This window comes from Colletotrichum tamarilloi, assembly GCF_030869305.1.
Source record: "Colletotrichum tamarilloi strain Tom-12 chromosome Unknown Scaffold_251.1, whole genome shotgun sequence".
Classification (NCBI taxonomy): domain Eukaryota; kingdom Fungi; phylum Ascomycota; class Sordariomycetes; order Glomerellales; family Glomerellaceae; genus Colletotrichum; species Colletotrichum tamarilloi.
Window position 1 is genome coordinate 1 of NW_026849634.1, and position 24,684 is coordinate 24,684.

General features: G+C 51.2%; 7 protein-coding genes across 7 annotated transcripts; 4 read left to right on the forward strand and 3 right to left on the reverse strand.

The window, feature by feature from the left end:
• Positions 1-1,176: 1,176 nt before the first annotated feature.
• Positions 1,177-5,899, reverse strand: CTAM01_16705 (uncharacterized protein; the record flags this gene model as incomplete). Its single annotated transcript, XM_060532697.1, has 3 exons — positions 1,177-2,955; positions 3,048-5,540; positions 5,597-5,899. The coding sequence occupies 3 exons, from the start codon at positions 5,897-5,899 to the stop codon at positions 1,177-1,179; spliced, it is 4,575 nt and encodes a 1,524-aa protein (XP_060372719.1).
• Positions 5,900-8,171: 2,272 nt separating this feature from the next.
• On the forward strand, positions 8,172-9,883 carry CTAM01_16706 (ent-kaurene oxidase; the record flags this gene model as incomplete). The annotated part of the gene is made up of 4 exons (XM_060532698.1): positions 8,172-8,622; positions 8,677-8,745; positions 8,792-9,394; positions 9,453-9,883. The coding sequence occupies 4 exons, from the start codon at positions 8,172-8,174 to the stop codon at positions 9,881-9,883; spliced, it is 1,554 nt and encodes a 517-aa protein (XP_060372720.1).
• A 1,368-nt stretch (positions 9,884-11,251) lies between these two features.
• CTAM01_16707 (alpha/beta hydrolase fold-3 domain-containing protein) lies at positions 11,252-12,478 on the reverse strand (the record flags this gene model as incomplete). The annotated part of the gene is made up of 1 exon (XM_060532699.1): positions 11,252-12,478. The coding sequence occupies one exon, from the start codon at positions 12,476-12,478 to the stop codon at positions 11,252-11,254; it is 1,227 nt and encodes a 408-aa protein (XP_060372721.1).
• Positions 12,479-13,613: 1,135 nt separating this feature from the next.
• On the forward strand, positions 13,614-14,978 carry CTAM01_16708 (uncharacterized protein; the record flags this gene model as incomplete). Its single annotated transcript, XM_060532700.1, has 4 exons — positions 13,614-13,907; positions 13,972-14,354; positions 14,419-14,492; positions 14,557-14,978. 4 exons carry the CDS (start codon positions 13,614-13,616, stop codon positions 14,976-14,978), a joined length of 1,173 nt encoding a protein of 390 aa, XP_060372722.1.
• Positions 14,979-16,150: 1,172 nt separating this feature from the next.
• CTAM01_16709 (carotenoid ester lipase) lies at positions 16,151-18,135 on the forward strand (the record flags this gene model as incomplete). Its single annotated transcript, XM_060532701.1, has 6 exons — positions 16,151-16,210; positions 16,378-16,498; positions 16,597-16,717; positions 16,784-16,935; positions 17,088-17,294; positions 17,444-18,135. The coding sequence occupies 6 exons, from the start codon at positions 16,151-16,153 to the stop codon at positions 18,133-18,135; spliced, it is 1,353 nt and encodes a 450-aa protein (XP_060372723.1).
• A 742-nt stretch (positions 18,136-18,877) lies between these two features.
• Positions 18,878-20,763, reverse strand: CTAM01_16710 (uncharacterized protein; the record flags this gene model as incomplete). Its single annotated transcript, XM_060532702.1, has 2 exons — positions 18,878-20,605; positions 20,680-20,763. 2 exons carry the CDS (start codon positions 20,761-20,763, stop codon positions 18,878-18,880), a joined length of 1,812 nt encoding a protein of 603 aa, XP_060372724.1.
• A 1,909-nt stretch (positions 20,764-22,672) lies between these two features.
• Positions 22,673-24,193, forward strand: CTAM01_16711 (uncharacterized protein; the record flags this gene model as incomplete). The annotated part of the gene is made up of 3 exons (XM_060532703.1): positions 22,673-22,801; positions 22,873-23,511; positions 23,570-24,193. The coding sequence occupies 3 exons, from the start codon at positions 22,673-22,675 to the stop codon at positions 24,191-24,193; spliced, it is 1,392 nt and encodes a 463-aa protein (XP_060372725.1).
• Between the last annotated feature and the right edge of the window lie 491 nt (positions 24,194-24,684).

Below are 24,684 nucleotides of genomic sequence, written 5' to 3' on the forward strand. Positions count from 1 at the left end.
CGATCCCAATACGAAGTTCGCGAACATCAGGGATATCCATCGGGCTCAAATCGAAGCGGGTGAAAAGGAGGTTATCACGGCTGAATCCAGCGACTCTGAATGCCCTAGTGAGGCTGGCAGCTGTATTGTAGTGGGTGTGGTTGAGGATCAATAGTTAATAGTAATGAGGAGGTTGGGTTGTGATCCCATCGTTTTTGTGGTGCCAGAAACAGGGGGGTGCCAGGAAGTGGGTATGTTGACTTATCTCAATGTCGTAACTACTTAAGCAACTTCGTTTGCTGCCGTGCCAACTATCCGGAACGGAAACGAAAGCGAGAGATTACTGGTCACAACGGATACCGTCTCTGACTAGTATTCTTTTGATCTTGCAGCAACGGCACTTAATCGCTTAGGCACGGCCAGATCTTTTGCCGCCTTAAGGTGGTATAAGGAGCGCGAATAAAGTAAGTTAGCGCAATTCTCTAATTGGGCTAAGTTGTTAAATAATGTTCATAATAGAGAGGATATTATTATTATCGGCCTTACTACCTGTACAAGTCATCTTTTTCTTAAGGTCTTTATCATTAGTACGTATCTTTTTTTTATCATACTTTACAATCATATTTGCGCTGTGGTATTTATATTCTTAGTCGTCGCCGTGTTGAACCTCTTTAGTCTCAAGAGAACTATCCTAATGGGTTATGACTTAATAGCAATCTCTGAAAGCAGCATGACAGTTGAGTTGGTCTACAGGCTTCATCATAGGTGGAATTTCTTTGTTGCATCGGACACATCCAACAGAAACATGATATGTACTTAGCAAACATTGAAGAGGCTTGTCGGGATAAGGGTAGTTATAGGTTATTTACTTTTGAGACTTTCTATAGTTGACCTATGAGGCATGCAAAATGTTTCAGATAGTGCTTCTTTCGCCATTATGAAGCTGGCGAAGAACTCGCTTCACCATATTGAACAGAGTTAAGGTTGCAATCTCCTGTTGTAAAATCAACCGGCACCCAATTTGGCTTTCTTTCAGTTGATGCCTGTGAGAAAGCTTTCATGACGTAGCGATTCTAGCTTATAAGGACATACTCAAATCCATCATCAAAATTGATCCTAAGCCATGTGCAAGTGTTCCTTGTCCAGCCGTAATTCTGATGAACTCGATCCAGGCCGAGTGCACATTACTACGGTACTCTATCGCGTCTCTCCGTGATCCAAGTATTTTGACTTGATCTCTTCTCTCCAGACCTCTAAAGTTATCCTTCTCCCTCCTACCATAACAGAGCCCAGTGGCAAGTCCAGCCCCTGCCTCATGTCTTGCTTGGGAACCTCTAGGAACTTGTGATCCTTGTCACAAAAGTCGTTTCCCAAGGTGCCTGCTTTCAGCTTTTTATAGCAACTTTTGTCAAACTGAACCCTCCCACAATCGTCTGCGCATGTGTAGATAACACTAGGGTATTTCCACTTGTAATTACAACCATGGCAATGGACACCGAACCCGACAGTAGGCTCAGTTGGCTTCGACGATTCGTCTTCTGAGACCTCAATCTCGGTCAATGACTCATCTTCTGTAGAGCATGGCACGAGTAAGTTGCCGCCTTCTGATTTCTCGCCAACCTTCGAAAGTCTCGCGGCCTCCCAGCGAGCAACTTTCTTTCGCCATCGCCCAAGTTTTCTGAAGTATTCGTCATAGCTGTCCTTCTTGGAGATTGCCATCATGTTCCAAGCCGCCAATGCGTTTGCATCATCTTCAAACGTGGTGAAGATCATCTGCAGCTGCCAATAACAAGCATGATCATCCGTGGGATCGTTGTTGAACATCATCTTCAGAGTCTGTTTCAATAGATCCCCGACCAATGCCTTCGCAAGTTCATCCTTTCCGGTACGAATGTAGTACCTCGAAAAGTGTAGTCCATTCCTCAAGTCGTGGGGTTTGTATAAGTCCAGGCTTTGAAATCGTTCGTGTAGTCGACTGATTTTCGCGGAGAATGTGAGCTCGGGAACGGAAGCCGACATCGATGCTTGGGTTTTGGCCTCGGCCAGGGCTTTTTCCATGTAAATTGGCATCAGTTTTGGCACCAACTGCTCCAGAGCGTATGGTCCGGAAATATCACGACGTTCCGGCTCCTCTTGTTCCAATGCAGTCTCCCACACTCTCAGCCCTTCATCTTGTAGGGCGAGCGATTTCCTCAGAGCTTTCCCGTATCTAAAACGCACCAAGAACTTTGACCAGTGGTCTTGAGCGGCTGCTTTTATTCCTTCCTCATAGACCTTTTTTGCCAAGTCCCAGCGGCCCAGTGCTTCAGCTGTTCGTGTGATGCTGTCGTCGAGCGACCGAGAATCGTCCTCTGCCAACATAAGATTGCCGATAGGTGCTCCAGAGGCTTTTGAGGGGCCTTCGAGGAGCATCTCTAGCAATGATGCGATATCTTTCCAAAGCGTTCTGTCAGTGAAACGTGATATCACGCCCAAGTATCGTTGAGTATAGCTAGTATCCATCTTGATACTCTCGGTGTACGCTGCAATGGCACGGTCTTGCATCTCCGAGGAAGTTGAGAACCAGAACTTATCGCCCAACTCGAGGTACATTTCGGCCAGTACCCTTCTTTTCGCCAAATCATCAGTCCAAGCCTTTTTGGCGGAAAGATTCTTAGTGATCTTTTCAAGAATTTCGGTCGCTTCGTCTCTTGACTCGGTGACTTGCGCAAGAGTGTACAACGCCTTCCAATTCTTGTCGTCAGTGTCGCAGGCCTCGCGCGCACTCTTCTCGACAGCTTTTCTGGAGACATTCTTGTTTTCGTTGAGATAGAGGCGAAGGAGAATCAACGCCAGATGAGCTTTCCATACTTTCTTTGTTGATGTGGACTTTTTAGTTGCGAAATTTTGTGATGACCAAGCCGCCACCCTTGCCACGCGCTCAATCTTAGGATTCCAAAAGTCATGTTCAGGATCCATCGAAGTCTTGGAAGTCAACTGTGTGGCATTGTTAGGTTATAAACTTCGCAGAATCGTGTTTGGCATGATCCTGGGAGACTTGCCTTGTACTTAGCAGCAAGGAGAAATACGAAGGCATTCTCAATCTCTCGTGGCATCGCATCCGCCGTAAGAAGTAGGTTTGCCGACATTTTGATTGCCACCTTCAACAACGTCGAAACTGCATTGCCACATGCTACACTCTGTGCCACGACTAACTCACCACCCGTGATGCATTGGAGAACGGCTCCGTCTCTGAAATATATTTTCATGAGTTCAAGTCCCTTGTCAACTTGAAGCCAAGGTCTCCAACTTGAGGGGAGACCTCTCTGTGCTAGGACGCTCTGGCTTTCATCACGAAAAGGTTGACGGATGCCAAATAACGAGTTCATGGCATCACTTTTGGTCAACAGCTTGACGAGCAGTACCCCGACCTGAGTCCTGAGATCTCTATTCGTCAAGGAGAGATGCCCTTGTTTCTCGGGACCCTTCAAGGAGTCGCCACCATGTTCCGCTCGGTACAGGTGCGAGTACAGGTGATCTGCTGCGTAGGAGTGAAGCAGCACTGTCACTTCCGTTGGCACATCGACGAGGCATTGGAGACTGCGCAATGCGAGAGTTATCTCTGCGTTTCCTGAATTGAGGGAAATGCGAGTCTGGGGGAGTTTCTTGGATAAAAAGTCTTCAAATCCAAACTTGTCGTACACGTCGCTAGGACAGACTGTTCTCAGGTAGTGCTTGATCATTCTGACCTCTGCTTGGTGGAAATTCTGGACATTCCCATCATCGCTTCTCTCATTAGCTTCGAGAATGCGCTTTTTCGCGTCTTCGATGTTTGTGGCACCCACGAAGGTCACCACAATCTCTTCCTCGGCGCTTGTAAGCTTGAAGATCGGGTACTTCCCAACTCTGATTCTAGACTCGAGGGATCTGAAAAGCGTCCTTCGCTCCCCATCTGGGGCCGGTGTTGTTGAATTGCCGTCTTTCAATGACAAAGCTCCCTCCAGCTGGGGCGGCGTTAAGCGGCTTCGCCCATTCATAACCCAAATCATCATCTCATTCATGTCGGATATCTCATTGGGAGAGCTTGTAAGGTTGATTGTTTGGATGGTTGTGATCATTTGATTCGCAGCAGCGGTTCCTGCTTGCTTAAGACAATTATCGATTTGTAGGCTGTCATCCTTTTCGGAAATTTCCGTCAACACGGTATCAATCTTGCGGTAGTCTCCTGCAGTGACCATCTTGAGTGATTCGATTATTTTTTTTCTCAGTTCAGAAACGTCGACATTCGATAGATCTTGCATCAAGTCCATCTGGTTCAGGCGCTGGTTGATGTATAATTCAATGTCCTTGATGTTGTCTCTGCCTAATTTGATCGACTGTAAACCAAGGTTCTTCTCTCTGTCTATCCGAGAAAACCAGTCAGAAGTACCAGTCAATAGTATCCGAATTCTTTGACTTTCAATCGATGACTTTCTTAGTAATTGCAGCAACTCTCTGAAGAATTTAGCGTGATCGTGGCCGACTAAGCCATCGAGGATGATGAAGAACGTCGTGTTCCAACCGACGAAGTCTGTGTTGTTCACCAGAGTTTTTTTCCACATGTCGAGTGGATCGTGTATGGCGTGGTGCTTTGTGCATATGTCCGAAGCCGATTTGAAAAAAGGCGAGTAGGATTCAGCAAGCTGCCAAATCAGGCTGCGAGTGACGGTAGCCCTGACACCAACCTTAGATACAGCACCAGCTTTTGAGTCGGGTTCCAAGAAGTAGTATGCAATAGGTGCTGACTTTCCGTGCATATCTCTAAGGCGTGCGATGATGTTGGCTACAAGTTGCGTCTTGCCAGTGCCCTCGGCGCCCTCTATTCCGAAAACAGTAGTGTCTGAAGTCTTTCCCTCAGCCCAGTCCTGGAAGACCTTGCATGAATCGAGCCATCTGCCAGTACCTTCGGTAGTCTCTTTAGCGACGTAGCGTTGCCAGCTTGACTCCCAGACACATCTAGGCACCTTTTCGTCTAGGCCAACGATTAGGTCGTCTAGAGGCCACATCAGCACCTCGATCAACGTCTCTCTCCGCCATTTAATTTCCTTCTCTTTGTTCGGCTCTGCCTGGTCTATAGCTTTCTGGGTAATGACGTTTCCAAAATGAATCACTAGGCTCTCTGTCAAATCTCTTGATAAGTTACCAAGTGCCACTTGAAGTTGACCAGCGATTACCAACGTCGCGGCCCCAACAAGACCAAACTCTTGGGTCTGTAAGTCTTCCATCTCTTGCAGGAGAGGTTGCATGCCGTCTTCTTTAAAAAAGAATATCTTCATGGCAGTTTTGGCCTGGAACTTTTTGCTGCGACGCAATTTAAGGGTATAAGTGCAGATCTTGACAAACAGGTGCAGTTGCTTCATCGCAACCTTCCTGAGCTTCCTATCGATCATTGGTGCGTCGCGATAGTTATCAAGTCTCCCGAAGAAGCCAACAAATTTTCCCAGAAGGTGAGCCAGACTTGCCAGCATGCCAGAGTAGCTCTGATAAACAACGATGACAAATGTGAGGGCGTTGTAGCACAGATTTGCTGGTCCACCGATAGCCTAAAGCAAGTTTAGTATAGATTTTGCCGCATCATCTCTTCGAAAAAGAAACCTACGTATGATGCAGTTCCAGCTGCGATTCCTCCAAGGTTCTGAATGCATTCTAGAATCCGATCGAATATCTGCTTCGTCGACTGTCCGCGTCTTTTCTTTCGAGCCTTCTCGGAATTGTCTTGGCTGTTGTCCAACAGCTTCTGGACATCGGCTGGGCCAATATCCTTGTCAGGTGTGAATTTGAAGTCCTCGATACGCTTGATGCCGTGCACAGACTTCTGAACCTTTCTCCAAATCTCTTGGAATTCATCATCTTCGTCACTGATCAAAGGGACACCGACTGATACCACTTCTTTGGAAGACATGGTGGCTAGGTGGTCGTGATCAAGAGATACAACAAACAATCTTTGATAGCTCCAGAGTTGTGATAATGGTGTGCAGAACGAGAATGATGGAAGAATGATTTGATGGGGTTTAAACTGCACAAAAGATTGATTCTTGCTCTAATAGGGCTCTGCACAGCGGCTTGACACAGCTTTCAACTTCCTCTTTTCAATGTCAGTGCAGCTTGGCGACGCATGCATACTCCTCAACATAGACGCTTCCATTGGCTGGGTCTGCATAATATTGGTTGTACAACCTGCCAGCTGATAATGAGATGCAACATGCCCCGCCTCGTGAACAAACGAAACATGTTTCCCGCATTTTTGCATCATTTCAAAGTATGATAGGTAATATTTTTTGTTGCATAATAGGGCCCATCTTGCCGTCAATTGTGGTTAGACGAAGAGTCGTAGGAAGCTCGTTGACCCCGCATATACGCTCGCAAAGACGTCGTTCGATTTCGACACCTTTGAAATGAACTCGCACTGTCCATAAGATATTTCGATTCAGTTCACTTCCACTCCCCTACTTTCCAGAGCTCTGGTTGTCATGACTCTAGATTAAATCCAGTCAAGTCAGCTTACTCCTTCGCCGCTCGAGGCAACAGGAGACTGGAGAATAAACCGCTGATTAGATCACTTCTTACTGTGAGTGCATCTGCGATTCCTCTGCTTCTGCTTCACTACAGCACGAATACGTGGTATATCTGGTTGGCCAAAGTTTCGGTATCGAGTACAACAGCCGGAGCTTGGACTAGATTCGGAGTCAGTTGCAACATGACTGCAGTTCCTGGGGTCTATTCCCCCAACTGCCAATCATAGGCACATATCAGAGAGGCTGCAACAAACATTTGATTCGACTAGTAGTACATTGGAACGTGCGCTGTTTGCTTGAGCTGCTTCTTGGCTCATAGCAGGTCGGCCCGAAGCGTGCGCCAAAGGTTGGTAATGTGATATACAAGTGAGAAACAAGAAGTCTAAGACTCTCTTCTGCTGTACAGTGAATGAGAGCGAAAGCTACAGACGGTCATTTGGTGACTGCGAAGCAGATTGTTGGTGTGGCGTTGTGGATCTTGGGCGTACTGAAATATTCCCAGTAAAGAGCTCCAATTGAGACCAGCCCGTCAGCTCTGCAACCAGGACCACTAATAGCAGGCTTAACAGCCTGACTTTCTATAGACGTCATTCCCTCCTGATATAGTCTGGAGGTGTCTGACGCGACATGGCGTTCTTGATACACAAAAGCAAAAGTAAGTAGTGCCCCCCTCACACCGCAGTAGGGAACCCGCAACAAGGATCACCGCCGTCTCCCTCGCCCTCCCCCCCACCCTCCTACTACACCCTCGCGCGACCCGAGCACGAGGTGAATTCATTGGCGCCTTTCTTCTCTCTCCAGCATGATCCAAGGAGACCATTTTCCGACTCATGTCCAGGGATAGGATCCCGCTTAACATTCTGCGCATGAGTCTCTCTAACTCATCGCGTCTTCGGACATAACCTTTGGAAAGCTCGCAACTATACAGAAAAAGGAAAACGTGTTCGCGATATTCAAGTTCCCGCTGCGCGCCATTCGGCCGCCCCTCTATCCCACATTACCCAATTAGGCAATTGAACCATCCCGCCACAGCAGCGACCGTTGTAACAGTCACGCGAAACTTAGGACACGCCACCGATATGGTACGAACACTGTCCTCATTGTAGCAAGGCACAAGGAAACGGTAGCTTAAGTTCAAGGGAGATGGCGACTTTTATTCAACGCACACTGTGAGAACCATCGCCAGCTCAAGACCCCACCTTGAATCCCACCGGTGTGACTCTCCATGCTCGTATGTATGTACGGACTACGGAGACTTGAAGTGCGATGAGAGCAGAGTTTTCCTTGTTACAGGGAGACATACATGGCAGTGCCAATTTCCGATGATATATACGACGAACTCATTGGACCATGGCGGTCAAAACCTCTGACAGCAGACATCGAGTACGCGGCGGATTCCCAAGGTACTCCACTCGATGACATACAGCCCGGCCTTTTACACGGAGATCTTGGCCCCTGATAAAGACAGTAGTAGGTCCAGGGACGGGCCGACCTCTGCACCTCAAGTAACAATCGGGATGTCGCGGTGTGATAGGACTCCGATCTATGTTGTATAAAATAACCCTTGAGCAATCATTTTCCCGAGCTCGCTTACCAACTACCGACCAATTTGGAGGGCAACTTGACTTCAATACCAAACCCACTACGTTGAACATCAACATGTCGCTATCCTGGAGCAGCTGGCTCGCCACACTAGAGCCGCAACAGTCAGCTCTCGGCCTGCTCTTTGTCGTCCTCTGCTTGACACTCGCTTATGTCTCCATACCAGGACGCCACGATCACCTCCCTTACATCAACCGGCCACCAAAGTGGGATTTCCTTGGCCAGAAGACCAAACAACACTTCGTCAGCAATGCCCGAAGCCTGATGGCCAATGCTCGGGAGGCCTTCAAAGGCAAGCCCTACCGAATGTTCACCGACTTGGGGGATCTCATTGTTATTCCGGCGCACCACGCCGATGAGATGCGCAATGAGCGATCTCTGGACTTCCTCGAAGCCTTTGTCGATAATTTTCACCCCAACATTCCCGGATTCGAGGGATTTACTTTCGATGGCCGAAAGGACCAGTTGCTTCACAAGACGATCAACAAGAAGATTACCAAGATGCTCAGTATGTCTCGTACACCTTGTCGGAGGTGCATTCGCTTACCAATTCCTTGTCAAGATGAGATCACTGCACCACTGTCGCTGGAAGCTGACTTTGCTACGCGCCTGATTCTTGGAACTTCGACAGGTAAGCCACTTTATGGTACGGAAAAAGGCTTAGCTAAAGGAAGTAGTTTGGCGTGAGATTCCGCTTCAAGAAGCGCTTCTCAACCTTGTCGCTCGTCTATCTTCCCGTGTGTTTCTTGGCGATGAACTCTGTCGAAACGATGCGTGGATCAAAATCACTGGCTCTTATAGCATCAACACTTTCTCAAGCGCAGAAGTCCTTCGACAGTACCCTTATTATCTTCGCCACATCGCCTGCTATTTTATTCCGCAATGCCGACTACTCAGAGAACAAGTTGCAGAGGCACGACGCGTTCTTAACCCGGTACTGGAAAAGCGAGAATGGGAGAAGAAGACAGCCTTGGCTGAGGGGAGGACTGAGCCTTCGTACAAAGACGCGATTCAATGGGTCATGGAAGAAGCTCAGGGCAGTACTTTTGACCCAGTAGGAGCCCAACTTGGTCTCTCTGTTGTGGCTATTCATACCACTACTGACCTCGCAACGGAAACGATGCTTCGACTAATGGTCAGACCACAGTTGATGGAGGATGTTCGTGCTGAGATTGTGGCGGTCCTCCGGAAGGAGGGCTGGACCAAGTCTGCTTTGTTCAACATGAAGCTGCTTGACAGTGTCATCAAGGAGGCGCAGAGACTTAAGCCGACAACGTCTGGTAAGTGACTTTGAACTCCTTTCAGGTGTCTGAGCAACATCAACTGATTGTTCCCTAGCGACGATGAATCGGAAAGCCACTAGTCAAGTCAAGCTTCCTGGTGGATTGGTCCTTGAGAAGGGAGACCGCTGCATGGCAGACCTCGGCTCGATGGTGGACCCCAACGTATATCCAGATCCTCTCGAGTTTGACGGGTATCGATTCTTCCGGATGCGTGGAGACCCCAAGATGGATAGCAAGGCTCATCTGGTGAGCACATCAGTGTCCCATATGGGATTCGGCCATGGCCTACACGCGTGTCCTGGGAGATTTTTTGCCTCTAACGAGGTCAAGGTTCTCTTGTGTCACTTGCTGCACAAATACGACTGGAAGCTTGACAGTGGATTCGAGCATACGATTCATGAATTCGGCCTTTCCTTATCGTCGGGTAGCACAAAGGCTTTTGTCGCGAGGCGACAGAACGTGGAGATTGACATTGACGCGTGGTAAAGTGAGGAGGTTTTGCTCGGGATCCGGGGAAAAGGTCGATCATGAACAGAGAGAGTGTGGGCAGGCACTTGATAAAGTACTAAGTAGTAAAGGATACGGCGCAACTACGTGTATGGCATCATTTTCTGTAAATTCATGAGGAAGTCACCACAGCGACTCCGTTGTTGCACTATTCCTGGATCTTGTCCCTGCCGCCGGGGTCGATGTACGTGATAAGGGAGCCATCGTCGCTGCGTCATCCCATGTGGTAACAGGGATTGACCCTGCCGGCCGTCTAGGCAAGGGAATCGAGTCAAGAGCTATCCCAACGTCCTCCTTCTGGCTTTTGCCCATATCACCCCACCGATTCAATATCTCACCTATCCCACGCAGGAGATAAGGCCGCTTAGACCGCTTGCTTGCGTCACTGTCCGGTCAATGAATCTGTATCGGGGGCTTCCATCGGAAGTCCTCCGGGACTTCCTAAGGGCCTCCCGGAACCGGCTTCGCATGAAGCCATTGTCAGTTTGGATAATGACGGCCCGGCGGGAGGCTTGGCTCCAGTGTTTAAATATCGTCTCATAGCCGTCTCTATTCTATCGTGAACGACAAGCCTGCTCTCAGCTTCTCATTCACAGCCAAGTCCTGTCTGTCCAAATCAGACGTCCACTCCTTAACGCCATGCTGCAACGACTTGCCATCCTCGCCTCGGCAGTGGGCATCTGCCATGTAACAACCCAGATCGTCACCGGTGCCACTCTTTTCGTCGGAGACTCGACGTGGCTCGCTCGAGGCCATCCCGTATCTGGGAAGTTTTCATGCGAGTGATGTCGTGTTGAACTTCTTTGGTACGCTGCCGGCGAACAATTCGCGCCATATGATGGGTACCCTGATTGCGTTCGTCAACAACCTGGATCCCAACAAGCACAACATGAGCGATGTGCCTGCTTGGCCGTAATATGAGTCAACCAGTCGGTCAACAATCCTGTGGAGCGAGGCCGGCGCAGAGATTGTGGCTGATTACTAACGCGATGAGGCGATCACGTACCTGAATGAAATTGGGGAATCCTTGCGGATCTAAGTCTGCAGCCGGGAAATGATGCGATATATTATTTTGAATCGTGTCACATTTATGCCTGTATACAGCTTATAATTCATGAAGGACTTCAATGAGAGCCGACTTCAGCGCAGTATGCTCTCGAACCAGAGCAAGCAATTTTCGCAGCCTGTGATCCGCTAGAATTTGTTGTCCATTTGCAGAACGTTTCGTTCTTAGTTGGGTTCACCCTCAAAACAGGATCTTCATCACTGATCACAAAAGGAACGCATCATGTTTTCAACTTATTCTTTGTTAACTATTAGCATGCTTGTACTTCTATGTACATTCATCTACGTATTACTACAGAGTGAGCCAGTCTTTTGACTGCAAGCTTCGTCCGCACCCTTAGGCGCCTCCTCGGTCTGCACCCCTCTCAAGAACTCTCCGATTCTCGTAGCCACAGCTTGTGCGCTCTCGGTCCAGCCAATAATGGCGCCCATCAGCAGCGTATCGTGAACAGCATTCTCCTCATACGATACTGTGACGCTGCTCTCGGCCTCCTGCATCTGCCGGCACCACGCAGTACCGTCCGTCTCAAGGATCTCAGCTTCACCCATCGACACGAACATAGGCACCTTGGTTCCCCAGGCGTTGCCAAGAGGCGTCACATACGGCATGTCCTCATCAGAAACGCCGGCCGAGTACACTTTTGCGCCCCAGCGCAAGAACGAGACGGGAAGGTAGTCGGTGCTCCAGTGCTCATGCTGCTTGTACACCGAATCCGGACCCAAGCTGGCCAAGGGGTTGACCCAGGGGGCGATGAGCACCGCGCAGCTAGGGATGGCAATTCCGAGGTCCGGTCCGTAGGTATCGAGGTATCGCAGCAGGGCGATCACAAGGTTGCCGCCCGCACTGTCGCCGCAAAGCACGATACGGTTGGGCGGGATATTGAGGGTCCGAGTCAGGTGGAGGTAACTGGTCAGGACGTCTTGCAACGCAGCGGGAAACGGGTTCGCGGCGGCCTCGGAACCGCTGCCGTAGCCTGACAACCGGTATTGAGGCGCAAAGACAGCACCGGCGCCGGCCTTTTCGATGAGCGTGTTTGCCATGAAGCCGCAATATCCCGTGCGGCCGTCACCCAGCACAAAGGCACCGCCGTGAATTTGCAGAACCACGTTGCCTTCGAAGCCCTTCTCGACGTCCGGCTTGGCCGGGAACCAAGTGCCCCCCACGGTGGTGGGCTTCACATCAGAGTTCGAGGCCAGAGGACCGAGGTAGAGATCTGAAGGGAAGGGGTCGGCGGTCTGGAAGCGGTCGCCCTCCTTTCCTGGCTTGAGGGTATGAGTCTCGGTGATGCCTACGTTCGAGTAGAGATTAACGATGCTTCGCGTCAAGCGCGCCATGAGGGCCTGTTTGAAGCCCCATTTCGGGTGAGGACGGCAGGAGGGAATCAGCGCCTTGATGGCCCATATCGGCAAGCAGGGGAAGAGAATGAAGAGGGCGCCGAAGATCTGATAGAAGATGCGTAGAGGTTGATAGGAGAGAATAGGGAAACTTCCCCCCTGAGTGCCGGCCATCGTGAGTGATCGCTGTGTAACTGCGACGTAAAGAGGTGAGTATCTTGGTAGAAAGTTACAGAGTTACAGAGATTTCGAGTGAGTATATGAAAGCCGCGGTACAACTATGTCGATCGATCACCAGGGTCACAAAGGGGAAGCAGTCAGCAGAAGCCCATCAGACGGGTGCGATATACTGACGAGAGGATAACTGCGCTTAATACTTGCTGTAACAGATCGTCAATGATACAGTTCAGGCATAGTTCGTCTTCCCTTTTCCCATTCGAGAAAGCAATTTGCTGGGGGCAGCAAAAACCCATGAAAACTCTGCATGTTTTTCTGTTTCCGCGAACCACGATTTCTTCAGAGTTCGGGACTAGAGTCCGGCATCCAGGGGTGAGGCTCGACATTTCTAAGGAGTGTTCCGTCCGACCTGGACCTGGTTGACAGGTCGAATTTCTTCAACGCGGCTCCGCTCAGATCCAATTCTCGATGCAAAATCAATCTCAATCATACTGCGCCAGACATGAAGCCCGCGATTTGATACCTCTTGATAGGGTAATATTTGGTGATGGTGGACTCTTGAGGGGCCTTGGCGAGTCATGTCCTTCGTTCGAGTGTGGTGTTGGAGTGGACAGTTGAATGGAGTCTAGTAGCACGGAGAGTGGGCGTCACCTGACTCGCAATTCCGAGTGACAAACGAATCTCTGCACCGGCAAGCAGGTCTCTTCGAGGCCAGCAGCTAGGGTAGTATGCACGGCATTGGCCCGTATGCGACTTTGCAAACCTACAACGGGCAATTCTCTCGCAGTCTTGTCCCTCGAGCGTGCGACGGCACCACTCTGAGGGCACAGGCATTACGACATATTTCCAGATTTTGACCATTCTAGACTGATGCTAGACTGATGTCTATCAACGGGGCGCGCCCGACATCCCAAGGATCGAGACCGGACTTTGGTTCTGCCCCCCATGGGTCACTAAAGGAGCTTTCATCGTGCATAAACAATACCGTCCACCGATTCCCGCGATATTCTTCACCTTCCTGCTCTGGTCATTACATTGACAATTGTTGGTTGGGTTTATTGGCGAATCTGCTCTGTTTGACCGAATACACGACTCAGGTCAGACCAGGGACGCTTCATGTTTAAATAGGAAAATGGCTTCGACGACGACATCGACGAGCAGCAACGATCCGCATACAGACACGGCAATCATCGCCATCAATGTTGTGCTTGCGGTGATAGCCACCATCACCTGTATCGGACGATTCTGGGCACGAAAGCTCACGGGTTTGGGATGGGGTCTCGACGACTGGCTGGCGTTGGTCAGTCTGATCATTAACCATGCCTTTTGTGCCACGACTATCGAGGCAACGGTCCACGGCGGCTTGGGACGAAGCATCGTTGATGTGATGGCTGAAGACCCAAATCAGCTGATCACGTTCTTGAAGGTTTGATGCAGTTCTCACTCCCTATAGCACTCCGTCAGCCGTGGAAAACTAACCCTTACTGCAGTGCGTTGTCGTCGCCGAGTTCTGCTACGGCTTTTCCTCGCCATTGATCAAGTTGTCTCTGCTAGCCTTCTACTGGCGCGTCTTCCCCACGCCGTTCATGCAAAAGGGCATCTACGCGCTCTCCGCAGCATGCTTGGGTTGGCTCATCGCCATCTTGATCACCAACTGCTTGCAATGCCGCCCACTTGCATACACGTGGGAACAAACGACGAACCCAGGCGCGGGTACCTGCATCGATCTGATTCTCTACTTCGTTGGCAACTCGATCGCCAACAGTCTAATCGACATCCTCACGCTTGTGCTTCCGATCCGCGAGACCATGAAGCTACAGGTTAGCTCGAGCAAGAGAGTCGGCATCTGCTGCCTTTTCGCGCTAGGGAGTCTGTGAGTAGACCTCGAAAAAAATCTGAACACGCGTCTGTGGGCACAACCTAACAAAGTGAGACAGTGTGGTGGTTGCTAGTCTGGTGCGGTTCGGCTCGTTAGCCTCCCTCTACTCAATAGGCGTAACAGACATGACACGTACGTAAACACCCGCATCTTCTTCAACCACAAAACATTTGGCGCTAATTCGCTCAACTATTAGAGCAATACGCTCTTATGTGGACCGCCACCGTCGTGGAGATCTACATCGCCATCATCGGCGCTTGCGCCGTCACTCTCGTTCCGGTCTACCGCAGAATCCGTTACGGCACGCCGTGGTCGACCCGGGACCATAAATCCAACCAAGTCTCGGGCGGGCCTGCAACTTTCGGAGGTACTGGCGGCAACTCGCGCCCTGGCGTCTCTCACAACTTCAAGCGCTCCGCGAACCATGAGCGTCTGACTACCGGTAATGATTCCGAAGAGTATCTGCACCACGGTAGCAACATGAAGTACTCGGTCTCTGGGGCTACCAGAACCAGCGACAAGCGTGACGTTCTCGGTGAGGACTTGCCCATGGACACCATCGTCGTCCAGAGGGATGTCACGTGGGAAGAAGAGCGAAAGGAGAGGCAGCATGTTTAGGTGTTATAAGATACCATGTAATTTGTTGTATTTCCACTGATGGTAGCCTTTTCTTTTTGTCTTTGAACGCTGAACACGATACCGTTGGAGGGAATTGGAACTTGGAAGATACCTTAGTTACTTAGATTGTGCGATAGAACTCGCCTCTGGAATAATCATATTCGACCCGTCTCGAACAACTTCAAGTTTGCTCACATAACAACAAGTCATGTGTCCTCGTACTTTGTCTTGCTCCGCCAGCCCTCATGTGGTGGGACTACTCCGTACACTCTCCACCATCCACAAGCAGGATAACGTTTTGACTGTGTCAGATTGGGCATCTTTTTCGCATTCGAGCATGAACACGTGGAGAAAGTTTCAAACCCATGGCCAGAGTCACGTCCGTGCCCTTGAGAGAGTTTTGTTTGTCATCCACCAACGGAGGCCTGTTGCTCCCGATTTTAATATCGGCGGCATCCCGGTGCCGCGTGGTCCACCCTCGTAGAATGACAGCCAGGGGTCAACTTGATGCCCTGCGATGTTGAGACTCGTACAAGGGGTTTGCAGAGGGCATCGACATTCCGTTGGTTGCCGATGCACAGTTAATGCAAGATGTACTGGATCAGTGATCAGAGACTATACCTAGAGATCGAGATAAGGAGTCAAGGACTCATCTTGGTACTCATCTTGAAGGGGCATGCAATGCTGAACCTTCATCTGTCGGCCCCTGATCCGAACTCGGGAGAGTTTTCGGAGGAATTAACGCCGACGTGGCAGCGATGTAATCCATACACCGCCCGATATCGACCTGAGAGGGGTAGATATTATCCAAACTCAGTGATCGTCGTCCACGTTGGGCAATTCTCCAAGGGTATAGCTCAAAAGGGATAAATTGTAATTTGGCCTACCCAGACAACATATTAACCCAGAAGTCCCCGGTCACCAGACTCAACTTCATTAATGATATGGAATAACGCTGGTCGTCAACAAGAATTTCTTTTTGAGCGTTAGCCATGACTAGCTAAAAGCATGCCCGTAATATGATGGCCCTTGCCCTACGTTAATTGGGGATTGAAAGGATAGTACTCTGTAGGACGGGGCAAGTTCCGTTCATTGAAGTCTTCTTTCGCACTTCTCAGGATGATCGCAATCGAGCAGTGAGGATCCGGAACGATCGGCGTATTCGTAAGAAAATGGAGGAGCAGATTGAGTTCATTGAATATATCTATCATGCCCCTTCAATTCGAGCGTTCGTGAGTATCATCCAGGAACCAGCTTCATTCTTTTGCTCTCTGCGGTGCACTGATTTTGTTCAGTTTCTGGATTCTCGGATATCCAACTGACGGGTTGAGTATACTCAACTCCGACCTATATTCCTTGATCACATCTGTCACTCTATTCATTTATTGTGTCGTCCAAGTGGCTTAGGCTCACGGCCCTACTTGCGGCATCCCACTCTACCCTAGTTGCTGTGAAGCCCATCACATCTCGTGAAACCTTGAAGCCCAAGGTCGAGATCATCTACGCCAATTTAACGGGGCGTATGAACGGAAACATCCAGGGGTTCTTGGGCACGTGGCCATGATTCAACAGAAATGTCAACAATTTCACCGCAAGTGTCAGTGCTAACTCATCCAAGGCATTCCCTTCGCCTCGGGCGCCCTCGCCGATACAGTCTTCAACCTCATCGGCCGAGCCCGCAGCGAGGACTGCCTCCTCATCAACGTCCAGACCCCCGTTGGCACCACTAAGGGCGACAAGTTCCCAGTGGTGATTTGAATTCATGGTGGCGGCTACGAGGTTGGCAGCCCCTTCACCGACACCAGTGAGACGGATGTGATCCGCGGTGAGCTGCTCAACTACAACGTCGGTGGCCTCGTCCGGACCTCTGTCGACCTGGGCCAGCCCATCATCGGCGTCTCGGCAAACTACCGCCTCAATGCCTTTGGCTTCTCTGCTTCGCGGGAGATGAGGGAGGGTTGGGGCTTCTCAACTTCGGCCTCGAGGACTAGCGGGTAGCGATGCAGTGGGTGCAGGAGCACATTGCTGACTTTGGCGGCGACCCTGACCAGGTCGTCATCATGGGCGAGTCGGCTGGTAGCTGGCCCGTCGTTGCGCATTTACTCTAAGACGAGGGCGAGGGCGCTACTGACTTGTTCCGCGGTGCCATGGCCTTGTCTAGTGGCCCGGTCATGGTTGAGAGTGCTGAGAGGGCTCAGCCTTTCTTTGATCACATGGTCGAGAGGACGGGATGTGCAGATGCATCGGACAAGATTGCTTGTCTGAAGGTTACCGACTTTGACGATATCATGGCCTCCGTCAACGAAGAGGGAATGCGTAAGTTCAATGTCGGTATGAGTCGTATCTTGATATTGTGCTAACAACATACTTCTAACTGGTCCTCGGGCCTCATTCCCTTGCCTCGACATGGACTCTCCGTCCCGACGGGAAGCACCTCAAGGACTCTCCCCACCGTCTGGCCGCAGCCGGCAAGATGGCCTCGGTGCCACTGATCACTGGCGACATGCGCGACGAGGGCACGCTCTTCTCTCTCCTCGCTCAGCTCGAGACTCTCTCGGATGATGACTTTGCCGACTACTTCCAGACAATCTGGTGGCCCAAGGCTTCTGACGCCGACATTGCCGGCCTCATGAAGCTCTACCCCGCAGACATCACCAAAGGCTACCCCTTCAGCACAGGCATCCTCAATGCCGTCACGCCTAAGTTCAAGCGCCTGGCCGCCGTGGTGGGCGACTTCAGCTTCCAGGCGCAGCGACGCAACCTTCTAGCACATTACAACGTCTCGGAGCAGACTGTTTGGAACTACGTCACCGACGTGAGCATCCCGTCGGCAGGCCTGCTGCCAGGCTTCGGCGTGTTAACACACCTGCCTCTGCTAGGATCATTCCATGCCTTTGACGTGCGGTTCTACATGTTTGCCGGTCTGCCGTATGCGTTGAGCAAGAATACGCAGGCTTACCAGGTCACCGCCATCTCTTTCATCCGCACGCTGAGCCCCAACAACCATGGTCTGGACTTTGCCGAGTGGCCGAGATACTCTGAAGAGGGCTTGGAGACGTCTAACTTCAAGGAAAGCGGGCCTGAGGTGACCAGGGACGACTGGCGTGTTGAGGCTATGCAGTACATCAACGATCACCCTGCATCTTTCTTGCTTTAGAGACCTGTGCTCTGTTAATTGTGTTTCAAAGATGTCTCTGATCTCATTTGATGTTTACTGAACATACTTCAAGTATATATGTAGCCACGGCGAGATTGTCCATGAGCTTATTCTTCCTAGCCTGAAAGACGCATGTAGATGGCCAAGAAGAGGATTCGCGTGCGCCTAGTACTCAATATATCTATATTACAACTTGCTTGGAGAGCTATCTGTTTACCCCCTATAAGATGCTGGGTGCGGAACTATGGTCTATTAATGTCAATATAATATTTTCCTATTTCATACACCCTCCTTACCTTATTACCACGCTTGGCTACACTCCGGGATGAGGATTGGTACGACAGACACTAGTAACAGACATGTACATATGTACATGAATATGTAGCTCCTTAATTTGACCATAAGTAGTTCAAAACTCAGAAGCAGTCCAGGGGCAATTTCAAGCATTAAGAGATTCACAACTCAACTTGGGCCGCCAGCGGCTAGGCTTTACGCCGTTTTGAATTACTATTCCGACAACGGGATTTAAACTCGACATTAATTTATTCTGATGCTAGGTTGTAGCTATATTCAGATACGATTCCTGTGTAATGAGAGTTCATGATAAAGTCTAACTGAAAGTCTAATGATTCAGAAATATAAGGCTAGGTCTGTCTGTCCAAACATCCAGTTATGTACAGTAATTACCAGAAACACAAGGGAGTGAGTGAGTGAGTCTCGATGTTGACTAGAGTCCGGATGACTACGCGCGGCAAAGACGTCCAACGGAGTCTTCTTGCCACTTATCGCTTCCCACACAAGTTGGGCAGTAGAAGAGCTCCCCAGGGTCGTAGTACTCCTTGATGCACTGAAGCCTGTTGTAGTTGGCGCCATAGTAATCCACTTTCCAGTCCGGGTCAAAAGCATCACCCTCATTCATGTACGCTCCCATGTTCGGAGCCAAGGTCTTCATAGCGCCAATCTTATTGAATGTGACGTCGTCGTGAACCTCCTTGAAGCGGGCATCGCTGACGCCGGGGCTGAGAATACGCGCGACAGACTGGTGCAAGACGGCCGTACGCCAGGCGGGGAGAACGGCGGAGTACTCCTGAGCTGCGTCGGCCCAGACTTGGCCACCAGAGACGATGGAGATGACATTTGTGACGTATTCGCCCGTCTTTCCGGCCAGCGTCTCGACTAGACCACGGACGGCTGTGAAGTTACTGACGGCGTCCGTATCCAGGAGGCGAGATCCAGAGGCAGCCATGAGGCCGACGGGGTTGTTATCGGCGCTAACCTCCTGGAAGAAGGTCCAGTAGTCGCCATAAGTTACATAGCTCGAATTTACAAAGAGGGTGTCGTTGAACTTGTAAATCTTGTCGAGAAGGCCCTTGCCAGCGGCTTCTGCTTCTTCAGCGGTCTTGTTGAACACGTAGACGGCATGGGAATATGCCGTGGTGTAGTTGTTGAAGGAAGCAGACTGGCCGTCGGTCTGCCAGTGGCTATAGCCGGCAAAACCAGACTCCACCAACTCCGGGATCGAGGTGTAAAGAGTTGCAAGCGCATCCAGGAAAGCGGTTTTGGGGGTTCCGGTAGGGGCCGCGAACTGGAGGTTCTGAACGGCCACGGTGACCTGCGGATACGTCTTGACCGTAGTTGACACGACGACACCGTAGGAGCTGGGACCTCCGCCACGGATGGCATAGTAAAGGTCCTGGTGCTGGCAAGCGTTGACCGTGACAGCAGTGCCATTGGCAAGGATGAGCTCAGCCTCAAGCACCTGGTCAGCGCCGAGACCGAAAGTATGGCTGGCCGGGCCGTGGCCGCCGCCCTGCATCCACCCTCCTGTGCTGCAGACGGTCGAGCTTCCTCCACCCACGACGACGACGTTGTTTTCCTTTGCAGCCGCGTAGCTCTCTCCCCACATGTACGCGCCGGCAAGCTTCATGGCGCTGCCGGTCCATCCTGAGGCTGTGCAGCCGGTGGAGGACTGGAAAGAGGTTTGCGGGGTGATGCCGTTGCGGAAGTAACGAAGCCAAATCTCCAAGCCGCCGAAACCGTCGCTGCGGCCGAGTACGTCGTGCCCGGTGCTCTTGATCACGACTCTCAGGTTCTTCTCCTCTGCGAACTTGAGAGCTGCGACGATGTCGTCGGTCTCTGTCACGTTCACAGCGTATACAGGGTTCGTGCCGAGGGTACAAGAGCCTCCTCCGGCGGTCGAGTTCGATGTAGGTTGAACGGGAGGGCATGTGATGTTCAGGGGGTAGTCCAGGCCGACGGGGTGCGATGACATCCATTCTCCCTTGTACCAGTCCACCATAACACTGGCGCACAACGTTGCGTCATAATTAGGACCTGGGTAACAAGAGATGGCGACCGGTTTGGTCGCTATGAGCTTCCCCGAGAGAGTAGCGTTGAACTGCTGCCAGTCACTTGTAGATGGCCAGCAAGCGTCGTTTGGTGCCTGTTGCAAAATGCCGTCCGAAGCGGCCTTGTGTCAGTCCATCTGAGACGAATAGTCGGGATGTTGAATTGATCCATCTTGGCGGGGGAACATAAACTTACACACTTGCATGAACTATTCGTAGCGATGGCACCAAATGCAAAGTTAAGTGCAGAAAGCGCCCGTATCAAGTTGTTTCGTAACATTTTGGATTTCTGCCGTGGAGGTGCCAAGAGCTGCAACGATGAACAAACTTAAAGAAGGTTTCAGTCCCAGGTGAGGAGTGTGATATCAGAGAGCAGGGAGATAAACCAGATATAGTCCTGTCGATAGTCTCATTGCCATCTACGGACAAGTTCTTATCCGCCTGCTAGCTAGGTCACGAGCCATTTCTTGTGCAAGCTAGGCATTTTCGATGCCGAACAACCGGTTCAAATTTTGGATACGCCTCATTGGGTTGAAGTCATAACAACCACCCGAGTGCTAACACGGAGGCGAAGACGAGGCCGCGGATCGCGGTCAATGTGCGGACATTGTGCAAGACCATTGGCTAGGAGCTAGTGGCTATGGGGATCGTAATAAGCTCTATGTGTGGCTGAGGACAGGGGACGCGAGAGCGAGGACGAGTCACGAGAGCGAGTTGGCTCCTTGGTGACTGACTAAGTACGTGATTTGCATGGAGAAGTAGAAGATCACCTTACCTTTCATCTCCCTAGCCACTGCATTAGGGTACGTTCTTATGGGGCACTTCCGAGGTGACTCTTATGTGGCGGTGGTCGAACTCGATGAACTAAGAAACGGATCTTTTTAGAGAGACATCTTGATACCAAATGTAGCACCAGTTTTGTTCACGCGTCACACCGAAACTTACACGACCTCCCAGCATGTCAGCAAGACTTCGTAGTCCAATGTTCATGGACGAAGAAGGGAAGAAAACATGCTAAGTGTTCTGATCCAGAAGGACTTCTTCGAGATGAACGTACAACAGGTACACCCAGCTCTGAAACAAGATCGAAAGAAACAAGCAGCTAAGATTGCCATCGATGTGAACAACAGCTGCGGGAAGAATCAAAGAGGTACGACCCACTGATAATTGCGATACCCACCAACTAGACCCGCCGAGCGACTCACTCGGCGAAAAGCTCCCTTGTACGGAGTGCCCCGGAATCCACCCTGGACGGCCCGGGAACCGTTACTGCCCGAAGCCAAGAACGCCACATTGCGGATCGGTGCTTCAACTGCCGCCGCCCGCTGGATTGTCTCGCGGACTTAAGTTTCTGCGATCTAGTGACGAGGGGATGAGGGGGCGCAGGAACGAGGCGAGGTGAACCAAGCTCCTAGCTACTGTGTTACCAAGCTCTAATATGCTTCCCGGCCGACGATAGAGTGCGAGAGCGAGGTATGGATACAAGCTGTTAGCGGCAACAATATAAATAAGCAACGACTACGATTAGGCAGCGTGGCAGCCAAGGGGCTAATCAGCGCATCCCGCACGAAGGTTTGTAAAGTCATCTATCCTAAATCCTTGACGCTAGCAAGGGGTTACGTTGATTATCTACCGGCGCAGGGCCATACAACGTGATGCCTTTTAGTAGCGCCTACACAGCCCGTCTTTAAACGTACGGAGTAATCCTGAGTCTCTTATTAGTAATTACTGCACTGGCTTGCAAGCGCAGGTTATAATTGAGTTCCGCGACCCCAGGGTTTTTGTGGGGGAGTGCGACGTCAAGCCCAATCTTAATCATGTAAAACGACTGAGAGCGAGACCGAGACCGAGAAACTGGGGGAGCTGACATTGAGAAACGTTGCAACTCTGTTCACCACCCGGGCCCGGTGCAGCTACGCGAGCACGGCGTCGGTCAAAGTCTACGATGCTGTAGTCCGCAACGCTTCATTCGCGTATGGCGTTGCTTCAACAACAACTCGATTAGAGTTGCGAGGCGACATGCCCAGACATGAAGCGAATACTCTCATCCTAGCAGCATCGCCTCTGAACGTATAACTATTTGGAGTTTCCCGACAGTAGCAAAGATCTGTATCACTCTCCAATCAACCTCACCTTTCAATCAACTACTATCCTCGAGCATTCATTCAGTGTCTAATTCAAACAACAAGATGTCTATGCCAGCACCCTCCAAGCCCCTTGGGGCCCTTGACTTCAGCTCCGTCAGCTACGGAAATAAGGCCCAGCGCTTTACAGCACAGAGCAACCTCGCACGGCTGATCCTTGCCGATAAGCTACAGGTAATAACCCCACGAAGAGGTCAACCATTGGAGGGGCCCCTTTCACTAACACGAGAGTGACCGGGGTTTAGGCATTCCAAGAGCTCAAGGTACTGGCAAAGGTGACATTTGCCGAAGGCGACTTCACGGACCCCGATCCCGTCTACATCGACGCCCGCTCCAGCCCGGTCAAGCTCCTCGACTCGGCCCCCACCGACGGCGCCGAGCCCGCCTTTGAGCTCACATGGCGCCCAGAGCGCTTCGAGGACCTGGTCGAGGGCCGCGATGACCCGCAGACCGCCGTATTTATGTCGGCCGTCCCCACCAAAGGAGACTACCCCCTGGCCATCCGCTTCGCAGACCTCATCACTCCGAACCCCACGGATGCTCCGACGACAAAGGACGAGCTCAACCTCGACGAGCTGCCCAAGCCGACAGAAGATATCGAGCAGGTCAAGCGTGACTTGAGGAAGTGGGGTTATGGTCTGATGAAGAATGCACTCACTCCCGAGCAAGTCGCGATCCTCAAGAAGGGTGCCCAGGAGCAGGCTGCCGGCGAACGTAATGCTGGCGTGGCAACATTCGATGGCGGCCCAAAGAAGCCCAACCAGCGCATCTGGAACATCTTCAACAAGGGAGAGGAGTTCCTCGACCTACTGAACCACCCCCTGATCGATGAGGTCGTGCCGTGGTACCTCGGCTGCAACAACCCCCTTTTGTGGTCCTACAACGTATGCACTCTTTTCCATCCAACAAGAAAGGACAAAAAGACTAACACCATGACAACAGATCAACATCGCCCGCCCCGGCGGTATGCCTCAAGTCCTCCACTGGGACCAAGGTATCATGGGCCACGGCCGCACCAAGCCCTGCGCCCTCAACATCTCCTGGCTCCTGTGCGACTTCACCGAGAAGAACGGCGGTACCCGCATCTTCCCCGGCTCGCACAACAAGAACGTTCGCCCCCGCAACGTATTCACCAGCGAGGGCACAATCGCCTGCGAGGCGCCCGCCGGCACCGCCATGATCTTCGAGGGCCGCATCTGGCACGGCACGGGCCGCAACACCGAGACCAGCGGCGAGAGACCCTGCGTGCTCTCCCTCTTCACCCACCCGGCCGTCCGACCCAAGGAGAACGCGCTGCTCTCGCTCAGCTGGGAGGCCGAGGACGAGCTCCTCTCGGAGCGCCACAAGTCGCTTGCTGCGCTGAGGACGGGTCAGGCTGGTGTTGGTGGCGCGTTGGGTGAGGCGAGAGAGGGTATCATTGTAAAGCGACCGCGGGATGACTTTACGACTGTGGGCAAGCTGAGGGCACCGCATGATGATGCGGAGGTGGCCAAGATGATCGAGACTGGATCTCATGCCAATAATGCGCAGTCTGCCGTCCGTGAGGCCGGAGGACTCGACAAATAATTCGCGAGACACATCTCCTTTACCTAAGTCTCTAAAGAAACGGTTCAGGTAGACAGGTTCGGATAAGGCATTTATACAGCAATACAAATGACAGCGGCAATTGAGCAAAATGAGAAGAACTTCGCATGGCCCGTGATGTCACACGTAGCACCACTAAAAACCATGTAATAAGAAGTGAAATGGCGTGTTTACTTATAATCTGACCTCGTCCAACTTCGTCCAAAGCCCTTTGCCGATTTACGAATGAGTAAGTCAACATACCCACTTCCTGGCACCCCCCTGTTTCTGGCACCACAAAAACGATGGGATCACAACCCAACCTCCTCATTACTATTAACTATTGATCCTCAACCACACCCACTACAATACAGCTGCCAGCCTCACTAGGGCATTCAGAGTCGCTGGATTCAGCCGTGATAACCTCCTTTTCACCCGCTTCGATTTGAGCCCGATGGATATCCCTGATGTTCGCGAACTTCGTATTGGGATCG